Source organism: Cetorhinus maximus, chromosome 5, assembly GCF_964194155.1.
Source record: "Cetorhinus maximus chromosome 5, sCetMax3.hap1.1, whole genome shotgun sequence".
In the NCBI taxonomy this organism is placed as follows: Eukaryota; Metazoa; Chordata; class Chondrichthyes; order Lamniformes; family Cetorhinidae; genus Cetorhinus; species Cetorhinus maximus.
This window is the reverse complement of record NC_135883.1, coordinates 90982248-91003902: the sequence shown is the minus strand read 5'-3', so window position 1 is coordinate 91003902 and position 21655 is coordinate 90982248. Positions and strand designations below refer to the sequence as shown.

Here is a 21655-nt window from a genome sequence, read left to right as displayed (position 1 = left end):
CAGGGAGAGGGACTGCAAGGTTCTTGAGCAAATTGATATAGGGAGTGACAAGGTATTGGAGGTGTTGGCAGACTTAAAAGTGGACAAATCTCCAGGTCCGGATGATTTGTGTCACAGGCTACTGAGGATGGCTAGGGAGGAGATCACAGGGGCTCTTACCCAAATTTTTAATTCCTCTCTGGCCACGGGGGAAGTGCGAGAGGACTGGAGAACAGCTAACGTGGTTCAGCTATTTAAGAAGGGTTGTAGAGATAAGCCAGGGAACTGCTGACCAGTGAGTCTCACGTCAGTGGTAGGGAAACTATTGGAGAAAATTCTGAAGGAGAGAATCTATCTCCACTTGGAGAGGCAAGGTTTGATCAGGGATAGTCAGCATGGCTTTGTCAGAGGGAGGTCATGCCTAACAAATTTGATTGAATTTTTTGAGGAGGTGACCAGGTGTGTAGATGAGGGTAGTGCAGTTGATGTCATTTATATCGATTCAGCAAAGCCTTTGACAAGGTCCCACATGGGAGACTTATAAAGAAGGCAAATGCACATGGGATACAGGGTAATTTGATAAGGTGGATTCAAAATTGGCTAGGTTGTAGGAGACAGAGGGTGATGACAGAAGGCTGCTTTAGTGACTGGAAGCCAGTGTCCAGTGGCGTACCACAGGGATAGATGACTATGTGGGGGGTAGAATTAGTAAGTTTGCGGATGACGCAAAAATTGGCCAGGTGGTTAACAGTGAGATTAAGTGTCTTGGGCTACAGGAAGATATAGATGGGATGGTCAAATGGGCAGATAAGTGGCAGATGGAATTTAACCCTGAAAAGTGTGAGCTGATACACTTTGGAAGGAGTAATTTGACAAGTATTCAATGAACGGCATGACACTAGGAAGTTCTGAAGAACAAAGTGACCTTGGCGTGTGTGTCCATAGAGCTCTGAAGGCGGAGGAGCATGTTAATGGGGCAGTGAAAAAGGCATCTGGGACTTTATCAATCAAGGCATAGATTACAAAAGTAGGGAGGTCATGTTGGAGTTGTATAGAACCTTGGTGAGGCCACAGCTGGAGTACTGTGTGCAGTTCTGGTATATAGAAAGGAATATTATAGGAAGGATGTGATTGCACTGGAGGGGGTGCAGAGGAGATTCACCAGAATGTTGCCTGGAATGAAACATTTAAGTTATGAAGAGAGGTTGGATAGACTTGAGTTGTTTTCGTTGGAGCAGAGAAGGCTGAGGGGCGACCTGATCGAGGTGTACAAGATTATGAGGGGCATGGACAGGGTGGATAGGGAGCAGCTGTTCCCCTTAGTTGAAGGGTCAGTCATGAGGGGACACAAGTTCAAGGTGAGGGACAGGAGGTTGAGGGGGGATGTGAGGAAAAACCTTTTTACTCAAAGAGTGGTGACGGTCTGGAATGCGCTGCCTGGGGGGGGTGGTGGAGGCAGGTTGCCTCACATCCTTTAAAAAGAACCTGGATGAGCACTTGGCATGTCATAACATTCAAGGCTATGGGCTAAGTGCTGGTAAATGGGATTAGGTAGGTAGGTCAGGTGTTTCTCATGTGTTGGTGCAGACTCGGTGGGCTGAAGGGCCTCTTCTGCACTGTGAGATTCTGTAATTCTGTGATTAGTGCTCCCAGATTGTATAACATGCAGATTAAAGCTCCATCTATATTATACAATCAATAAATCATAATGCAGTGTCAAAAGTGTACCATATTCAAAGTAATATCTCATTTTTCACATTAGCTAACATATGGCCTCTGAGGGGGCTACTCAATGAATTCCAGGCAGTTTTAGTCATGGCTAAGTTACGAGACTGCTCAGATTCACTTTACTTCGTACCTTCCATACAAAGCTCATTACAGAAGTCTGCATTGCAAATATTTTTACCAAAGATTAAATCATGTTATTTTTTGAGGAATTTGCCTGTTCATCTTTAATGCCTTGTTCTGAACTACATCTCATCAGCTGTTGTCTTTGATATAATGGAGTGAGACTGTGTAATTGCTGGAGATCACGAGGGTGGCAGCCTTTTTTAAAAATTAATTCATGGGATGTGGGCATCACTGGCTGGTCCAGCATTTATTGCCCATCCATTGTTACTCATGTGAAGGCGGTGGTGAGCTGCCTTCATGAACTGCTGCAGTCCATGTGGTGTAGGTACACCCACATTGCTGTTAGGGAAGGAGTTCCAGGATTTCGTCCCAGTGACAGTGAAGGAACAGCGATATATTTCCAAGTCAGGATGGTGAGTGGCTTGGAGGGGAACTTCCAGGTGGTGGTGTTCCGTCCTGGATGATAGTGGTCATGGGTTTGGAAGGTGCTGTCTAAGGAGCCTTGGTGAGTTCCTGCAGTGCACCTTGTGCGTCGGTGGTGGAGCAAGTGGGTGTTTGTGGATGGGGTGCCAACCAAGCGGGTTGCTTTGTCCTGGATGGTGTCAAGCTTCCTGAGTGTTAGAGTTGAACTCATCCAGCAAGTGGAGAGTATACCATCACGCTCCTGACTTGTGCGTTGTAGATGGTGGGCAGGCTTTGGGGAGCCAAGAGGTGAGTTAGTCGCTGCAGGATTCTTAGCCTCTGGCCTGCTCTTGTAGCCACAGTATTTATATGGCTAGTCCAGTTCAGTTTTTGGTGAATGGTAATCCCCAGGATGTTGACAGTGGGGGATTAGGTGATGGTAATGCCATTGAAAATCAAGGGGCAATGGTTAGATTCTCTTTTGTTGGAGATGGTCATTGCCTGGCACTTGCATGGCACGAATGGTACTTGCCACTTGTCAGCCCAAGTCTGAATGTTGTCCAGGTCTTGTTGCATTTGAACATGGACTGCTTTAGTGTCTGAGGAGTTGCGAATGGTGCTGAACATTGTACAATCATAAACGAACATCCCCACTTATGACCTTATAATGGAAGGAAGGTCATTGATGAAGCAGCTGAAGATTGTTGGGCCTTGGACTTTACTCTGCAGTGATGTCCTGGAACTGAGACGATTGACCTCAAACAACCACAATCATCTCCCTTTGTGCTAGGTATGAATCCAACCAGCAGAGAGTTATCCCCCTGATTCCCACTGACACCAGTTTTGCTAGGGCTCCTTGATGCCATACTTGGTCAAATGCTGCCTTGATGTCAAGGGCAGTCACTCTCACCCCAACTCAGGCACTTAAATGCCTCAGGCATTTAAACATTCAGTATATCAATACAGCCCAAAAGCTTTTTAAAAGTTTCCAGCAACAGAATTGTACGGACAAGTTCCATTATTTATAAGGAACAATAGGAAGAAAGATTTAAACAAAATCTTTCAAAAAGAATTACAAACCAATTGATCATCACGTAAGCTGTCTGTATTCAAATATCTTTCTCTCTCCTCTATTGTTACCATTTGCTGCAGAAAAATGTTCTTCCTCACAATTCCCCTGCATCGCTGGCCTACAACCTTAAATCTGTGTCTCCAAGTCATTGCGCCATCAGCAAATGGGAACAGCTTTCTACCTTAACTAAACCTTTCATAATCTTGTACACCTTCATTAAATTTCCTCTCAATCTTCTTTGTTCCAAGACCAACTCCAGCTACTCCAATCTAACCTTGTAGCTAAAATCCCTCATCCCTGGAACTATTCTGATAAATCTTCCCTGCACTCTCTCAAGGGTCCTGACATCCTTCAGACTAATGTCCACCGGCTGGAGAAATGATAAGGAGCTGAAAGCAGTTCCCTATGTAAGGCCAGACGGAATCAAGTATCCTTCAACCACTCAAGTGGCCACCATCGAGCCTTCCCTGCATTTGAGGTCCTGGCAGCAGATGTCAAACCCACCAAGCTGCCAGCCTCTCCTCAAACTGTCACTGCCAATGGGAGAGGTGGCAGCTCATGACAATGCACCCCCAGAGGGCCTGTATCATCATGAGGCCCCAGACCAAAGGGGAGACAAGGTGGGAAGAGGATCGCAAGAGGGTCAAAGGCAAGGGCAGGGTTGGCTTTCAGTGGCCATCCCTCTGCCCGATGCCAGGGTGTCTGTTACGATCCACAGCTGAGATCACCCCTGGACAAGCCTGATCCCAGGGTGGAACCCAGCCTGATAGTTAAACAAACAAATAAATGTTAGGGTCTATGTGGAGTATAGCTACTTTTTTTTATTCCTTCACAGGATGTGGGCTTCCCTGGATGGGCCAGCATTTATTGCCCATCCCTAGTTGCTCTTGAGAAGGCGATGGTGAGCTGCCATCTTGAACCGCTGCAGTCCATGTGGTATAGGTACGCCCACAGTGCTGTTAGGAAGGGAGTTCCAGGATTTTGACCCAATGACAGTGAAGGAACGACTGAAGTCAGGATGGTGAGTGACTTGGAGGGGAACTTCCAGGTGGTGGTGTTCCCATCTATCTGCTGCCCTTGTCCTTCCAGATGGTGCTAGTCATGGGTTTGGAAGGTGCTGTCGAAGGAGCCTTGGTGAATTCCTGCAGTGCACCTTGTAGATGGTACACACTGCTGCTACTATGTGTAGATGGTGGAGGGAGTGAATGTTCGTGCATCTGGTGCCAATCAAGTGGGCTGCTTTGTCCTGGACAGTGTAAAGCTTCTTGAGTGTTGTGGGAGCTGCACTCATCCAGGCAAGTGGGGAATATTCCTTCACACCCCTGACTTGTGCCTTGAAGATGGTGGACAGGCTTTGGGAAGCCAGGAGGTTAGTTATTTGTTGCACAATTCCTAGCCTCTAACCTGCTCTTGTAGACACAGTATTTATATGGCTAGTCCAGTTCAGTGTCTGGTCAATGGTAACTCTCATGATGTTGATAGTGGGGGATTCAGTGATGGTAATGCCATTGAACATCAAGGGGCAACGGCTGGATTCTCTCTTGTTGGAGATGGTCATTGCCTGGCACTTGTGTGTGGCACGAATGTTACTTGCCACTTATCAGCCCAAGCCTGGATATTGTCCAGGTCTTGCTGCATTTTGACATGAACTGGTTTAGTATCTGAGGAATCGCGAATGATGCTGAACATGGTGGAATGAATAGCCACAGGAGTCAGCTGATGAATTTTTAACAGAAGAATAAAATATTTATTCACCAAGAAAAGATGAACTATATTACAATACTCCTTCACCTACAACTATGCCTTTACAGGTATATACAGATTTGTAAGGATAACACAAGTCACAAAAGCTACCTTATAATTTAATGTTCACAGTAAGTACACTGTCCATGTAAACCTATGGCATCTGTGGTCAGACACACCATATTCTGACCTCAAGTGACAGATGCCACCTCAACCAGATGCTATGGATCTCTCCCCAACTCCCCCCAAACGCTTGTCACACCGTGAGCCAACTAGTCTCACTCAATTCCGTCCTTCGCACGAGCGTTTCCAATCTCCACTCTCCAAGACCTCGCCTTGGAATCTTCTCCCAAACCAAAACTTTCTTGTGGACGCCTTCTACCAGGGTTCACCTCCAGGGTTTTGAACTCTAATTCTGATGTTCCTCTTCCCTGGGCCACCACATGCATTCAAGCTGTCTTCCGTGCATTCTCTCTCTCACTGACTCAGCCGTCAACAGAACACCACAGCTTCATATGCCCATAGCAAAGAACTACAGACCTTCAGTTGTCTCTTTGAACTTTCTTGCTTCTTGCAAGCTGTTTTCACTTTAAATCTAAAGCTTGGAGCCTCTCTCCCTGCCCCTCACTCTTAACTTCACTTAACAGGACCTTTTCCCAGATTCCTGTCCTTCCTTTGGCTACAAGGTCTCCTTTGGACTTTCCCAACTTCCATTCTCCTGGATTTTTGGGGTTTTTCTTTGCTTGGGTTCTTTTTGTTCTTTTGGGAAATCTGCAGTTCCCTCTCCAAGTGTCCTGGCTTCAACTGTGTATGTATGCCTGTGGGAAGAACCTGCCTATCTGGTCCCCTTGTTGTTAGGCAACAGCACTATTCCTTCTACTCTTGTGTGTTTACTTTTACTTTATAGGGGATGTAAATTTCTCATTAGAAATGCAAGCAGCTTTTTAAAGTGATACTAAAACTCAGTTTGACCTTTCCTAACAGACAGACACAGAACTGCAAATTAAACTTAAGCTTTCAAGCTAAAACTCATTCCTAACACCTACAAATACCAATACAACTTAATTAAACTATCTCTATTTCCTAACAGTGCCTGACTACAGGGAAAACCCCACCACCTAGGAGATCATTGGCAAACGCGACAGGGTTTGCTGGGCGGCTTTCCAAGGGCCTGGGAAAGCTTGCGGCCTCCTTTAAATCCCTGAGCCACCATGAAATAGCAGCATGCTCAGGGATAATGGATGTCAATTGGGTCATTAATGGGCCTAATTGACAAATCATGGGTGGTTTTGCCGCCACCAGAAGACTAACGCTGGGCCTCTCCCATGATTAACAGGCCTGGCCACCATGTTTCCTGCCATGGCAGGTAGGATTAAATTCAGCCCCTCAATTGTGGTGATCAGAACAAAACACAATACTTCAGTGGTGACCTAACCAGATCTTGCAAAGGTTCAGCATAACTTCCCTGCTTTTGTAGTCAATGTCTGTCTTTATGGAGCCCAAGCTCCTCTAATCTGAATATCGGACATAACCAATTATTTTTATTTTGCATCGATTAATGAACATCACCAGAAGAAAAAATTTGGCTGGGTAACTCCAACCAGTAAGTCAGAACTACTAAAACCAAAATATTCAAAGAATGATGCAAACATTCTTAAACTTTTGCTATATCTAGCATTTCTGCTCTCTTCTTCCCACTAGCTCTAACGAGAAAAGAAAAAAAAATATTTCCAGTACCAGATCAGATTCATTCAAACTTAGTCTGTTCTGGGCTTTTATGAAGCCAAAGGATTTTTGAAGATATGAATGCTGATGAGTATTTGAGAATTCTAAAGGAAACATTTCAGCTTGATTTCTGTCATGCTTGATGTTTTCCTTCATGGGGTGTGGACATCGCTGGCAAGGTCAGCATTTGTTGCCCAACCTTAACTTCCCCTGAGAAGGTGGTGTTGAGCCACCTTCTTGAACCGCTGCTATCCATCTGATGTAGGGACACCCACAGTGCTGTCAGGAAGGGAGTTCCAGGATTTTGACCCAGTGACAATGAAAAAATGGTGATACAGTTACAAGTCAGGGTGGTGGATGGCTTGGAGGACAATTTGCAGGTGGTGGTGCTCCCATGCAACTGCTGCCTTGTTTTTCTAGATCTCAGGGGTCACAGGTTTGGAAGGTGCTGTGAAAAGAGGCTTGGCAAGTTATTGCAATGAAAATACTGCTGTCATTGTGCACTGGTGGTGGAGAAAGTGAACTTTTAAGGTGGTGAATGGGGTGCCGATCAAGTGGGCTGCTTTGTCCTGGATGGTATTCCATCATACCCCTGACTTGTGCCTTTTAAATGGTGGACAGGCTTTAAGGGAGTAAGGAGGTGAATTACTTGCTGCAGAATTTGCAGCCTCTGTCCTGCTCTCGTAGCCACGGTCCAGTTAAATTTCTGATGAATGGTAACCCCCAGAATGATGGTGGAGTTTTCAGCAATGGTAATGCCACTGAAGGTCAAGGGAGACGTCCAGATTCCCTATTGTTGGAGATGGTCATTACCTTGCACTTGTAAGGCACAAATGTTATATGCCACTTAACAGTCCTGCCTGAATGTTGTCCAGATCTTGCTGCATGCAAGATGATCTGTTGTAGATCATCGGAAGCTCAAGATGATAAATGAAAAATACTTTAATCACCACTTGAGCAAATAAATGTCATTACTTTTTATTCTATTATATACTTAAAAATATCATAAGATGCTCTTCACATAGCTTATGTTGAATTCATTATTGTATACTCTGCCATTGATAGATATGTATCTGACTCTACAGTGAATTCAGTTTAATGAAACTGCAGGAGTAATTTTCACAAAATCACAATTCCTAAGCTGGTTAAGCAAATTGAATAACTAATAGATTTCAAGTATTTTGTACAAACACAAAATAAATTAAGGCTGTTAAAAGGAAAGAATCAAGTTCAATCTGCCAAGAATGAGATCGCCAAATGGGGGGTGTCTAAGCAAAGAGTCAAAGGGATCCAATGCCATTTCGTACTGTCGGGTATTATTATTTTATGGCGTGTATAACTATGGATCTGCTAGAGTTCTGAAAACCTCACACTGAAAATCAGGTTTGAGACTTCCAGATAGTTTTATTTCTATTCAGTACAGCAGTGCAAAATCACTCCCTGGATTGTTACCTTGAGTTTCAACAATGGCCTAAAAGAAGTTAATTTAGCAGAAGAGAAAAATAACAGGTCCACAACATGTTTTACCCTTCAACATAAGACTAAATTTTATGAAGGTGCAGTAAGGAATAGTCATTGAGAACATTTTTATGGAATAGGTTATCTGAAAAGATCTGAAGCGAACTTAAGCAGCACCAAGAATTGAATAGTTAGGTAGGGTTGTTGGGCTAAAACGGTTTTACTGTGCTTAAAATTTCTCATACCCTTACCTTGTGTACATTGAAATATTTCATGCATACTACATTAGATAGTGAATTAAATCTTGAATTAAAACAGAATTACATGTAAAAAAAGATAATGTACTATAATTGGATTATTAATTCTGAAATAAAATTCAATAAAAACAAACACAAAACAGCTCAGTGGCTTTTCCATCATCCACAGAAATCAGGACGGTCATAGAATACTCTCCACTTGCCTCAATGAGTGCAGCTCCAACAACACTCAAGAAGTTTGACAACATCCAACACAAAGCATTGCACTTGATCGGTACCCTATCCACCAGCAAACAGTTGTTGGAGTGTGCACCATCTAGAAAATGCGCTGCAGCAACTCACTAAGGCTCCTTCAACATTACCCCTCAAACCCACAACCCGTAACAGTATCCACATGGGAACACCATCACCTCCAGGTTCCCCTCCAAGTCACACACCATCCTGACTTGGAAAGATATCACGATTCTTTCATCAGCATTGGGTCAAAATCCTGGAACTCTGTGCCTCAGAGCACTGTGGAAGTACCTTCACCAAATGTTCCGCAGTGGTTCAGAAGGCAGTTCATCACCACCTTCTCAGGGGCAATTAAAGATGGCCTTGTCAGAAGTGTCCACATTCTATGAAGGAATACAGTAATAACAAAAAATATAGGCAGCTCACCCATGCTCACAGGCAAAGATGTCATATAGAGAATGGTTAATTGCTGCCAGAATACTCCCACCACTGTTATCAATGGATTTATAACCTAGCACAAGTCACTGCCCTCAGGACAGAAGAAGTAGACAGAAAAATGAGGGAAAATATAAACATATGATGAAATTAGTTACAACTTTCCAGTAGGGCTATAACATTTAAAAAGTCCTTATATTTTTATTAGGTTACTTAAAGCAATCGCTCCGATGCATTTAAGCAACAACAAAAAAAGCAAGCTTCAGTTTTCCTTTTGTATTTATCCATGCTAATTTACTATTAAAAGAAAAATCAGGTATTAGATGAAGGAAGGAAAAATGGTTTTGCAAAGTATAAATTGCATTTATATATTGCAGTGTTTTATAGCTGAGAAGATCCAGTCACCTGATTCAGGAGATCTTCAACCTTTTTCTGCCAACCTTCTTTCTCTGCACTATTTTCTTTGTCTTTCAGATGCGATAGTTGAGCCAGAGCAGATCGTTTCTCATCTTCATGCTGTCTTTCTAACTTCTCACACAGTTTCTCATGTTCCTCCCTAAGATAAATACTTTACTTCAGCAATATAACATACAAACAGGTTGGCAAGGTTTATTTGCACATCTAAGCATAGAAACATTTTGGTAGTGAATGTCCTCAAATTATCAGTTAGTGATTCAGTAAAGGCATAATTAATGTTGAAAAATATTTCTGGTTTACCCCAAGAAAATCTTAACATTCCTTTACTGAAATTCTTCCCTGTGTACACCAGTTATAACAAGTTATAAAACTCGGTGGCTTGTCAAAGGTTTGTGAAAAGCCAATTTAAGGTGCATTGAATGAAATCCCAAAGCGTTGTTAATTCCAAAAATGATACATTGATATAAACATTTGAAACCTTGCTTTGTAACTACAAAAACAGTCAGCATTGTTTGGAACAGAAGCAAGTACAGAGGTTTTTTTGTGTATTCTCTTGTACATAGAGGATTCAATGTTACATGGGTCAATGATTGGAAGAAAAACAGCAGCAACAAGAAAAAACTGCACATGCTTTCGCATGGAGAAGCAACGGCCATAGCAAAAGCAGACAGAATTTTCTCTGACAACTATGACTTCCGTAGCATATCAAAATGCCCCAAAGGTAATTGTCATAATTAACACTGTGCTTCATGCTCTACAGTGTCACTTTTCACAGAATTGTATGTGGAACAGCAGCAAAACAAGGAAGGCTATGAAGGCAAAAGAGCCAATAGCAGCAAAGCCAATTTAGGAGGGCAAACTGACAAATCGGCTTTTGCTACTAAATTTATTCAATAATGAGCTCTGCACATGGTTCTTACAACACTGTACAGTCCCTATCTTATACCTTCTATCTGATGTACCTTTTATATTTATCGCCATAATTTTTCATCTCATTACCTTGTCTCACCAAACAACTCTGTGGTTCAAGGCCTATCCAGCAATATGTTCTGCAAACCAATTGCCCTGGACTCCCTATTTCATAGGAGCATCAATTTCAATATCCTCATTTCAAATTCATCCATAGATTTGGCCTAATCCATCTCTACGCTTCAATTCTAGCCTTATGTTACAGCTTGCATCCTCTGCTCTTCTGGCTCTGGACTAATGAGTATTCCTCCTCTTTTTCCTACTCCTCTAAATTCCCCCCAACTTCCTGCTTGGTATTCACCACTTCCCCATGTAAATGTAAAAATACTCTAATGATGTTGTCTGCTTTCCTGATAAGCACGTTAAAAGGACAAACTTGAAGCTATATATGAAGCGTTCTGTTTTTATCTGTGTGATGAACATTGTCAACATTACTTGTTGTTTTGCTGTACGTATATTGTGAATTAAGTGCACTATGGTCTACTTTGGTTGTTACTCTGAAGTGTATCCATTAGTGAAAGAGAAGATACAGTGACAATCTGCAAATTTTCCTTGCAACTGATTGTGTTTCCAATGGTTTTCCACTTTCATGTGCTGGTGACTGAGGGCCTGACACCTATGTCAAGGATATCATGCAGTGTACGAAAGAAAACCTTATACTGTACTCACAAGCCTATGCATGTTTACATCTCAAATGCACCAATATAAAGCAGACCACTTTTTTTGTTGCAATGCACATATACTCTTGTAGAAGACCAGTCAAGCACAAAACACTAAACTACAACAGATCTCTAAATCCCCTCTTAGCTGTCTCCATGCTTTCTTGAAACTCTCTGAAGTTAACCATTAATGCATTATGCATTGTGAATTTCGATACTTCAATAGAATCAGTAAGAAATTTAATTAAAGATGTTCCAAGTCAATTTTCTCTTGATACTACTGTTGTCCCCACTGCAACTGCAAATGGTCAATGGCAAAAGCTACTCCATCATAACAATAACCATATTGGTGTTGGCAGAAATCTAGGAAAGTAGGAAGACCATTTCTCAATGTGTGGCAACAGGTTACAGTGACTAAGGTATGCTTTCATCTTCATAAACCATCATCATATGAAAGGTGACCCCACGAGCTCTGAATCCTAAAGTGTCACATCAACAGCAGTCATCATATTGGCATTTGTCTACTACCAAGATGTCCCATTTTTCGCCAACAGCAATGCCTTTTGCTCATGCCTGGTAGGTCATCCTGCAACTCCTCTTTAAACTTACTGGCCAGAGTTTTGAGTTCAGCTGGCGGACGTGGTCGGTGGGCCTGGGAGCGGGCAGGAAATGGTCGCCCGCGATCAGCCCCCGACCACGACTTCACACTGGCAAGCCAAATAAGGCCCACTGAGCGTGAACGGCAGCTACCCAATGGTCGGGAAGGGGCGGGTGGGAGCCTGTTGGCTGCCGGGTCCAATGGCGACCAGTTTCAAACCGGCACAGTCAGGCCCTGGAAGGCTGCCGGCGAGAAAGGCATCCTTGGTGCTATCAGCAGGAGATTAAAAATTATGGATTCCAATACGGCTGCAGATGCCAGGCGGGAGGGCAGGTCAGGTGGGCACTCGGTCCCCTGGTTTTCTGATGAGTGCCACGCGGTCCTCCTGGAGGAGGTGGCTGCCAGGAGCGACACCCTTGTCCCCAGGGGTGGAGGAGAAGGCCACCGCACCTTACAAAAAGAGCTTGGGGGCAGTGCTGGTGAGCAGCCATGATGTTGTGCAGCACACCTGGGTCCAGTGCTACAAGAAGTTTAATGACTGAGTGCCTTGAGGCTTGACGGCCATCACTAGGATGTGCCCTGCAAGGTGCTCCTCAGATGGGGTTGGCCAGGCTGCAATGGCGCTGCAAGTCGATAGGGGACTAACAATGCTCCTCCACCCTTTCAGGAGAAGATGGCCCATAAAAACATTGGACCGGCGGAGGCCCCGCTAACCTCCTAATCATAACCAGATACGAGCAGGACAGCTTGGAGCTGGAGAGGCGCCATGCACCTTGGTCAACTGACCGTGGAGAGGCTGGGTGCCAGATGAAGGTAAGAGTAAGTGCACAGAGGTGAGCGTTCCAGATGGTGCAAACGTTCTTGTCTCATCATTGATGGGATCCTCAAAACTGGATTCCCCATTGATCATTGAAAGATGTTGGCATCATGATGCAGATCTCCACTGTCTCACCAGGGTGCCTCGCATGTACGTGACAGTGTGATAACTTAAACTAATGATATGTCATTGTTCTCCCGTAGGTTTGCCACTATGCACCCAATCGCAGGACCATAAAGACGGCTGACGCCAGAGGACCACCAGGCTTTGCATGCATCTGCATCACACACGCTCTCTGAACCAGGCACCAGTGCAGGTACCAGCACCTCGGTGAGCATTAGATCTTCGGCTAGAATGTCAGTGCACAGCGGTGACGGCACTTCACACTCGCTTGAGGTGCAGGCGGAGACAGAGAGTGCCCAGGGTGCCGACAGTCGGAGGGCTGCTGGAGACCAGGACGATGCTCAGTTGAAGGCGGATGATGAGCCTCTGGAGTCGTCCATTAGGCGGCAAATGCTGGATGTCCTGTGAGATGCCTGGGAGGGTCTGGCGGAGATCCATGAGGGTATGCGTGCCATGGTCTCCGTTATGGAGGAGTCCATGCGGAGCATGAGCATTGCATTGACACTCATAGCCAAGCGCACTGCCTTCTCCATTGAGAGAGTGGCAGCTCTCATGGAGAGGCAGCTCCGAGGACAGAATCAGGGGTTCCTGGGGCTGTGCCCAGACCTGCAAGCCCTCACACAGGCACTGACCTCAGGTTGTCAGTGTCTGTGTGGAAGATGGAAGAGGCACCCAGTATCCCAGCTAGGTGCCAGTCCATCAATGGTGAGCAGTGAGGTCTAGAGCGACCTCACTTTGGCACACAAGCTGCCTGTCATCTCTGTGGACTCCTCTCAGGACGCTCTAGATGACAACAGCAGCTGCTCCACTCCTCTGCCAGTGACTGTCGCATCTGATGAGGCTGCGGCAACTGGGGAGATACCAACCGTGGAACTGGCTGCTCCCTCCCAGGCGGAGCCAGCACAGGCTCCGCTGGTCAGAGGACGACTGCCAAGGTCATCAAGACCAGCAGGACAGCAGGGTCAGCATGCTGTCTCCAATGCCAATGCCAACGAGGGGGGAACACCAAGATGTAGCACTTGCAAACACAAGTTTAAGGCACAATGAGCACAAAAGGGAATGGTCACAGGTGACCTTCTGTTCTGCAATGTTTTGTTTATTTTAACTGGTCTGGGTTCGAAGGCCAGAGAAGGTTTTGTTAATTTGTTTTGACTGTCAACATGAGATAAATTTTCTTTTGTCGTAATGGCCATGCTTCACCTTTTTTATTTAATGTGGCGCAGGGTACGCCAGTATGTAATGCTGGATGTGGGAGGTTTGAAACTTTATTGCACAGGCACTGAGTGGACTTTGGGGTCAAAAGACAGGGTCATTGCAGACATCTGCGATGGGGCAGCAGCCCTGGTATGAGGTGGTAGCGCTTATTTGGCAGCCTAGCTGAAGGATTGTTGAATCAAGGCGTCCCTGGCTCCCTGGAGGTTACTGAGGTCTGCCTCCACGCCCTCAGCGTTCTCCTCACCGTGCTAATCTTCTGACTCACTGCTAGATTCATCATCTGTGGCCTGTGCAGCTGCATCAAGATCCTCCTCCTCCACTGGGTCCGGCCCTTGCCAGTGCCAGATTGTGGAGAGAGCAGCATGTGACCACTAACAGTGACACCTGTTCTGGGGGGTAATGTAGTGCTCCTGCTGAACGGTCCAGGCATTGGAAGCGAGTCTTCAGAAGACCTATGGTCCTCTCAATCACTGCCCTTGTGGAGGCGTGGCTCTTGTTATACCACTGCTCTGCCTCTGTTCTTGGGTGGCGGAGGGGCATCATAAGCCACCTTTTCAAGGGATAGCCCTTGTCACCCAGCAGCCATCCATCCAGTCGGGCTAGAGCACTGAAGAGTCTCAGCACCTGGGGAGTGTTTCAGGATGTACGCGTCATGGAAGCTGCCTACTCACACTGGCAATGCTGCTGACCCCTATTATCCCGCCCATGGATGAGATTTTTGAAATTGTCGGCTGGCTGCCTGCCCGTTTTGCTCATGTGATGAGCGCGAAATCGCATTGGCAACAAAAGATCTGCGTCAGTTCACTTTTTAATGGCCTTAACTGGCCTCTTAATTAATGGTGGGCAGTCCTGGCACCCGCGCGTGCCCACCGAGCGAAATATCGCGCAAGTGCATGATGACATCGGGAAGCTCACCCAGCGTCATCGCACACTATTTTATGCTCGAGCATGTAGGGCGCACCGCATGTTGAGCGAAAAATTCTGCCCATTGAATATGTCCCTTAAAGTGCATACCCCTGGCTGTCATTTGCTTCAAGGTGCGATGTTGATGCACTATGTTTTAATGTGAGTTTGGAATGTGAGGAACCATCTTTCTGAACTGTGACTCAGCCTTCTTTAAGTCCGCTATAGCAGTGGCGTCAGAAGAGAAGGTGAAAGGTTATAGGAAGTATTAAAAATATTGTGGCATTACTGCTTGCTTTCTTGTGCAGTGATACTTAATGGTCATTTATTTCCACATCAGCAATAATTCTTGACCATTGCGAAAACATTAAAATCAACAACTGTACTGCATAAGTTTTGGGCACCAAACCTCAGGAAAGATGCCTTGGAAAAGGAATAGTGCAGATTTACCAGAAAAATTATATCAAGGTATAAGAAGGATTAAATTATGAGGACAGGTTGCATAAACTTGGCCTGTATTCTCTAGAGTTCAGAAGGTTGAGGGGTGATCTAATTGAGTTCTTTAAAATGATAGAAGGATTTGAGAGGGAGTACATAAAAACTATTTCCTCTGAAGGGGGAAATCCAGAACAAGAGGTCATAATTTTAAGATTAAAGATTGACCCATTTAGTAATGAAATCAGGTGGCACTTCACACAGAGTGTAGTACAAATCTAGAACTTGTTGCCCCAAACAGCTGCACATGCTGGGTCAATTGAATTTTTCAAGACAGAGATCGATACATCTTTTGTTAGGCAAGGGTAACAAGCAACAGAGGACAAAAGTGAGTAAATGGAGTTGATCAGCCATGGTCTAGCTGAATGGCACAACAGGCTTGAGGCATGAATGGTATGCTCCTATTCCAATGTAACTTGCATTTATACAGCACTTTTGACAGAAGATAATGCCCTGACGTGATTTAAAGGGGTGGAGTTATTGAAAATTGATGCCAAGAGAAAGATGAGGTATGAAGAGAATTGGTGACCAAAATCTTGGTCAAAGGAGTGAGTTAGGAGAGTCTCAAAGAAGAGGGTGGCGATGGTGGGTTCATGGTCACTCCAGACCATGGAATCAGTGGGAGAGTGTATCAGGACAGGTTAAATGGTTTGACATAAGCACAGACGATAATGGGATCGCTATCATATAATGTGAAGGAACCTAATTAAGTTAACAAAGCATGATTTTAATACATGAATAAATTAAGGTCAAGGGAAAATGGAAAATTGCTGGGAGAAAAGGGATAAACTCAGTTAAGCAATATAACAGATGTAGATTTGAGAGGCACATTTAAGAGTTATGGTTTCACAGTTCCAAGTTGAGACTAATTGTGTAACACTTTTTCTGATCCTTTCATGGGATGTGAGCACCACAGGCAAGGCCAACATTTGTTGTCCATCTCTAATTACCCTTGAGAAGATGGTAGTGAACCACCTTCTTGAACTGCTGCAGTCCATTTGATGCAGGTACACCCACAGTGCTATTAGGAAGGAAATTCCAGGATTTTGATCCAGCAACAGTGAAGCAACGGCAATATATCTCAAAGTCAGGATGGAGTGCGACTTGGAGGGAAACTTCCAGATGGTGGCATTCCCATGCATCTACTGCCCTTATCCTTCTAGGCAGTAGAGCTTTATTTATGGCCCTGGTGGAACACAAACTGAGCATCAGTTAGCAGGTTATTACTTTGTAAGTGCCGCTTGATAGCACTGTCCATGACATCTACCATCATTTTTCTGATGATCGCGAGGAGGCTGATGGGACGGTAATTGGTCAGATTAGATCTATTCTAATTTTTGTGGACAGGACATACTTGAGCAATTTTCCATATTTCCAGGTAGATGTCAGCATTATAGCTGTACTGGAATAAGTGGTGCAACTAGTTCTGGAGCTCAAGTCTTCAGTAGCATTGCCAAAATGTTGTCAGGGCCCATAGCCTTTGCAGTATCCAGTGCCTTCAGCCATTTCTTGATATCACATGGAGTGAATCAAATTCGCTGAAGATTGACATTTCTGATGCTGGGGGCATCAGGGGAAAGCCAAGATTGATCATCCATTCGGCACTTCTGGCTGAAGATGGGTGCAAATGCTTCAGCCTTCTGTTTTCCACTAATGTGCTGGGCTCCCCCATCATTGCTGATGGGGTTGTTTGTGGAGCTTCCTCCTCCAGTTTGCTGTTTAATTATCCATCAACTTAATGACAGGATGTGGCAGGACTGCAGAGCTTTGATCTGATTCATTGTCGTGGGATCATTTCACTCCATCTATCACATGCTGCTTGTGCTTTTTGTTAAAGTTGATCCTCCGGCTTGATGGTAATGGTAGGGTGAAAGATATGCCAGGCCCTGTAGTTACAGATTGTGGTTGAATACAACTCTGCTGCGACTGATGGCCCGCAACACCTCATTGATGCACAGTTTTGAGCTGCTAGATCTGTTCTAAATCTCTCATTTAGCATCTATACTGTCATGGATAGATGCATCTATGACAGGTAGATTGGTGAGGCCAATGTCAAGCAGGTTTTTCCCGTTAGTTCCCTCAGCACCTGCTGCAGGTCCAGTCTGGCAGCTATGTCCTTCAGGACTCAGCTCAACCAATAGTAATGCTACCGAGCCACTCTTCATTATCAACTTTGAAGTCCTCAACCCATAATACATTCGGTGTCTGTGCCACCTCAGTGCTTCTTCCAAGTGGTGTTCAACATGGAGGAGTACCAATTCATCAACTGAGGGAGGGTGGTAGATTATAACCAGGAGGTTTCCTTGCCCATATTTGACCTGTTGCCATGAGACTTTATGGGTTCTGGAGTCAATGTTGAGGACTCCCTGTATAACTCCCTCGCAGCTGTACACCACTGTGCCACCGCCTCTGCTGGGTCTTTGGAACAGGACATATCCAGGGATGCTGAAGAATGCTAAAGGGATGCTCTGAAGAAGTGTCATACGGACTCGAAATGGTAACTCTGTTTTTCTCTCCACAAATCCTGCCAGACCTGCTGAGTTCTCCCAGCATTTTCTGTTTTTATTTTAGATTTACAACATTTGAAGTATTTTGCTTTTATATTGATGGTAGTGTCTGGGATATTGGCTGTAAGGTATGATCTGCAAGTATGACTATGTCAGGCTACTGCTTGACTAGTCTGTGGGAAAGCTCTCAAAATTTTGGCACAAGCCCTCAAATCTTAGTAAGGAGGGTTTTGCAATGTCTGGGTGTGCTGTTGTCAATTCCGGTGCTTAGGTCGATGCTAGGTGGTCCATCCGGTTTTATTCCTTTTTGACTTTTCTGAAGCAGTTACTACAATTTAGTGGCTTGCTAGTCCAATTCAGTGGGGAGTTAACAGTTAACCACATTGCTCTGGGTCTGGAGTAACATGTAGCCCAGACCAAGTAAGTACAGCACATTTCCCTCTCTAAAAGACGTTTGTGGACCAGATGGGTTTTTAATGACAATCCAGCAGTTTCATGGCATCTTTTCTGAGACTAGTTTTCAATTTCAGATATTTTATTAATTACAAACAACTGTTGCAAGCAAAGAAACTGTTGAAGGAGGTGCGTTACGAGAAAGGTATAATTAAGTAAAGAAGCCCTTTTCCAGGTGAACTCAGCTCACAAAGAGATATTAATGTATATAATGTTATTGGAAATTATTTTAAGTTGGACTTGTAGTAGGGTCTGTGTCTGTGGTGTGTCTCAATTGGATTAAAGCCAGCAAGCCTGGATGCTTGGATGTATAGTAGTTTTGAGGTGTTAAACAGTAAGGAAGTTAAGATAAAGAGTACGTTTGCATTTTGTTGAATAAACCATTCAAAGACTGGGGGTGAAATCTTGCACCTAGCTAGGAGACACCAAGCAATATGTTTATACTACAAATAAAATTGGCACTATGAAAGTGGTTTTATTGTTAGAAGAGGTAGAGTTCAAAGGCCCTGTTGATACAATGATAATTTGTATTCAAAAGGAAGGCTAGGTATATACAGAAGATTGTTGTGCATTGAAGTTAGAGGCATGTGAGATCTAAGCCTATAAGCCTACCATTGTGTCTGCAAAGGAAACAAATTGAAAGGAAAACAAAAACAGAAATACCTGGAAAAACTCAGCAGGTCTAGCAGCATCGGCGGAGAAGAGCAAAGTTGACGTTTCGAGTCCTCATGACCCTTCAACAGATTTCCAGCATCCACAGTTTTTTGTTTTTAAATTGAAAGGAACCTCATTTTGAATTTGTAAGATAAAACCTGCTTTGCCTGGAATCTATTTAAAGTCTAAGGCTCGCCCTGCATGGATTGCGAGTGGCAGCACTTTGCGCTGTCTGTGCAGGTAGGGGGAGGAAGTAGAGCAGGGCCTAGCGCGCAGTTCACGCATGTGCGAGAAAGAATGCTTCAATCTCACTGGGGAACAGAGCTGTCTCAGGGAGATTGAAGTGCTGTGTAAAAAAATAATGAAGAGAATAAAAATTTAAGAAAACATGTCCCCTCATGTGACTCTGTCACATGAGCTGGGACATGTTTTTAATTCAAAAATAAAGATTTTATTTAATGTTTATTAACTTTAGGAAACCTCATCCCATTCATGGATGAGGTTTCCTAAAAAATGTAAAGGCTGCTTGGCCTTTTCGCCTGCCCGCCAACCCTTAGGTTGGATGGGCAGTGTAAATTTGAATTTAATTAGATTGTTAATGGCCTTAATAAGCCTTTTAATTATCGGCGGGCGCGCAGCCAACTCTGGCGCATGCCTGCTGAACAAAATATCGCAAGACTGCACAGTGATGTTGGGAACACACCCGATGTCATCGTGCGTCATTTTACGTTCAGGCGTGTTGGGTGCATGCCCGCACGCCGAGCGTAATATCCTGCCCTATGGGTTATTGTTGCCTTGGTGAAGATTTTAGGAGTGATTAGTTTGGGGATTTGTTTAATAGTTATTATGGTAGTAATTTGTAGATGTGTATGTGTTTAATACCTTGTAAAATGTGTTGTTTAATTTAATTTATATAAAAAAACCTTTGGAGGCTTGGTGGTTTCATTTCTGAATTCAGAGTTGCATCTCAAACATATAAATTGAAAATAAGGTTATGATAGTTGTTTTAAGTTTCCCTCTGGGATTTTAAATAACTCAGCCTTTACCAATTGCTGTGTCATAACACCAGCATTAAGAACAACCTTGAATGGTGATGCTCCTGCTTCCCAATGAGTCTCCTACTGGTGAGTATATGGACATATTTCTTGGCTGTATTCTTATATGTTAACAAATGAAATATCTGTCACATTGATATGGATCCTGTATCTCATGACATTATTTCCCAAGTGTACACCATTCCAACAACTGGTCCAGGCACTGAAAGCATTGACTCTAATGGTGAGGTGAAAGAGAGGTCAGTCTCAGAGCAGGCTGTAAAGATAAGAATGGGTAAGGTCATGAAGGAATTCAAGCAAATGGATGAGAAATTTTAATTGAAGGCATTGGGGTACAGAGAGTTAATGTAGGTAAGTAAGGACAGGGGTGATCAACGATTTGGTGCAAAATAAGTTACAGTATGTAGAATTTGAATTCAAATTTATGGAGGAAGTTGGCATGATATACGATATGAAGTTCAGCTTGGTCAAACTAGATGCTGAGGTTGTGAACAGTGTGGTTTATCCTGAGACTGTGACCAGGAAGGAAGACAGGATTGGTAGCAGGGGTAGAGTTTATTGTAGCTGCCAGGTGGATGGCTTTGGTCTTCCCAGTGATTGCACATAGGCACTGCTGAGTCCAACAGAAAGTATCTGGAGGGTGGTCCAGGAATGCTGCTGCCTGGGTGCAAATGGAACAGGCAAAATTATCTGCCCTGCTGGAATTCTGCCATTATTATGTTCTTAACTTAGCATGGCCGCTATCAGGAATTTAAGCAGAGTGAAGGAATAAAATCTGTATCAACCAACATTCCAGGATCTGCCTCGGGAAAATGTGCATGTATGTGCATTTTTCATATAGCACACAGGCCCTGAACACATCCAAGTTACTTTTCATTATTTTTTTACTCTAAAATAACAGCATATCAGAACGGTTAATGTAGCAACTCTACTTGCGGAATTTTCCATGCCCGCTGGCGTCGAGCGTTATGGCGGGTATGAGCGGACAATATGGCGGGAAGGAAACCAGTTTGCAATTGTCCGCACCTCCTGTCAATGGCAGGCCGCATTTCCCGCCACTGCATGTTGGGAACTTCATTGTAATACATCTGCGTATCATTATTAGCCCAGCTCGCCGAAATCTTCTGCCCACACTGGACCATCCGGGCACATTGACGTGCAGTTTCACAAATGAACACAAACGACATGCACCGGGTGAGCTGCACTTTGCTCAGGGCTTTGAGGCTTGTTTGCCTACCTTGCCTCAGGCAACACTCGTAGTCATCAGCGCCAGGCTTCGCAGGCAGCACGACATCACTTTTGGGGGGGCTCACGGGCAGGTCTCTACTTACGCGACCAGTTATAAGGCGAGGGTGGCTCTTCAACGGCTCAGGGGTATGGATTGCTTGGGGAAGGGGAAGAAGTGGCCTCAGGCAAGGGAAAAAGCTGCAGGGCTGGGGCATTACTGGGGAAGGGGGATATCCCAGATTGTGTGTGGGGACACATGTTGGTCTGTGCAAGTGGCCTCAGGAGGGTGAGGGCTAAGGAGGCAGCCTTTAGAGGAGGTGATTCCACATAGAGATGTGAAGGTGTCTGTGAGAGATTGTGGGGTTATCTCCCTTGAGCTGGCAGTGAGTGAGGTGCCAGTGAGTGAG

The 21655-nt window shown here is 44.4% G+C and overlaps 1 protein-coding gene across 6 annotated transcripts in view; it reads right to left on the bottom strand.

The window, feature by feature from the left end:
• The window catches only part of fam184ab (family with sequence similarity 184 member Ab), a 237960-nt gene that overhangs the window by 92726 nt on the left and 123579 nt on the right, over positions 1-21655 (bottom strand). For 5 of the 6 annotated variants that reach the window (XM_078542180.1, XM_078542182.1, XM_078542181.1 and 2 more), the window contains exon 9: positions 9562-9712. The exons of the other annotated variant lie outside the window; for it this stretch is intronic. In XM_078542180.1, coding sequence (XP_078398306.1) covers positions 9562-9712 — 151 coding nt within the window. The remainder of the gene's footprint in view (positions 1-9561; positions 9713-21655) is intronic. 6 annotated transcript variants of the gene reach the window in all.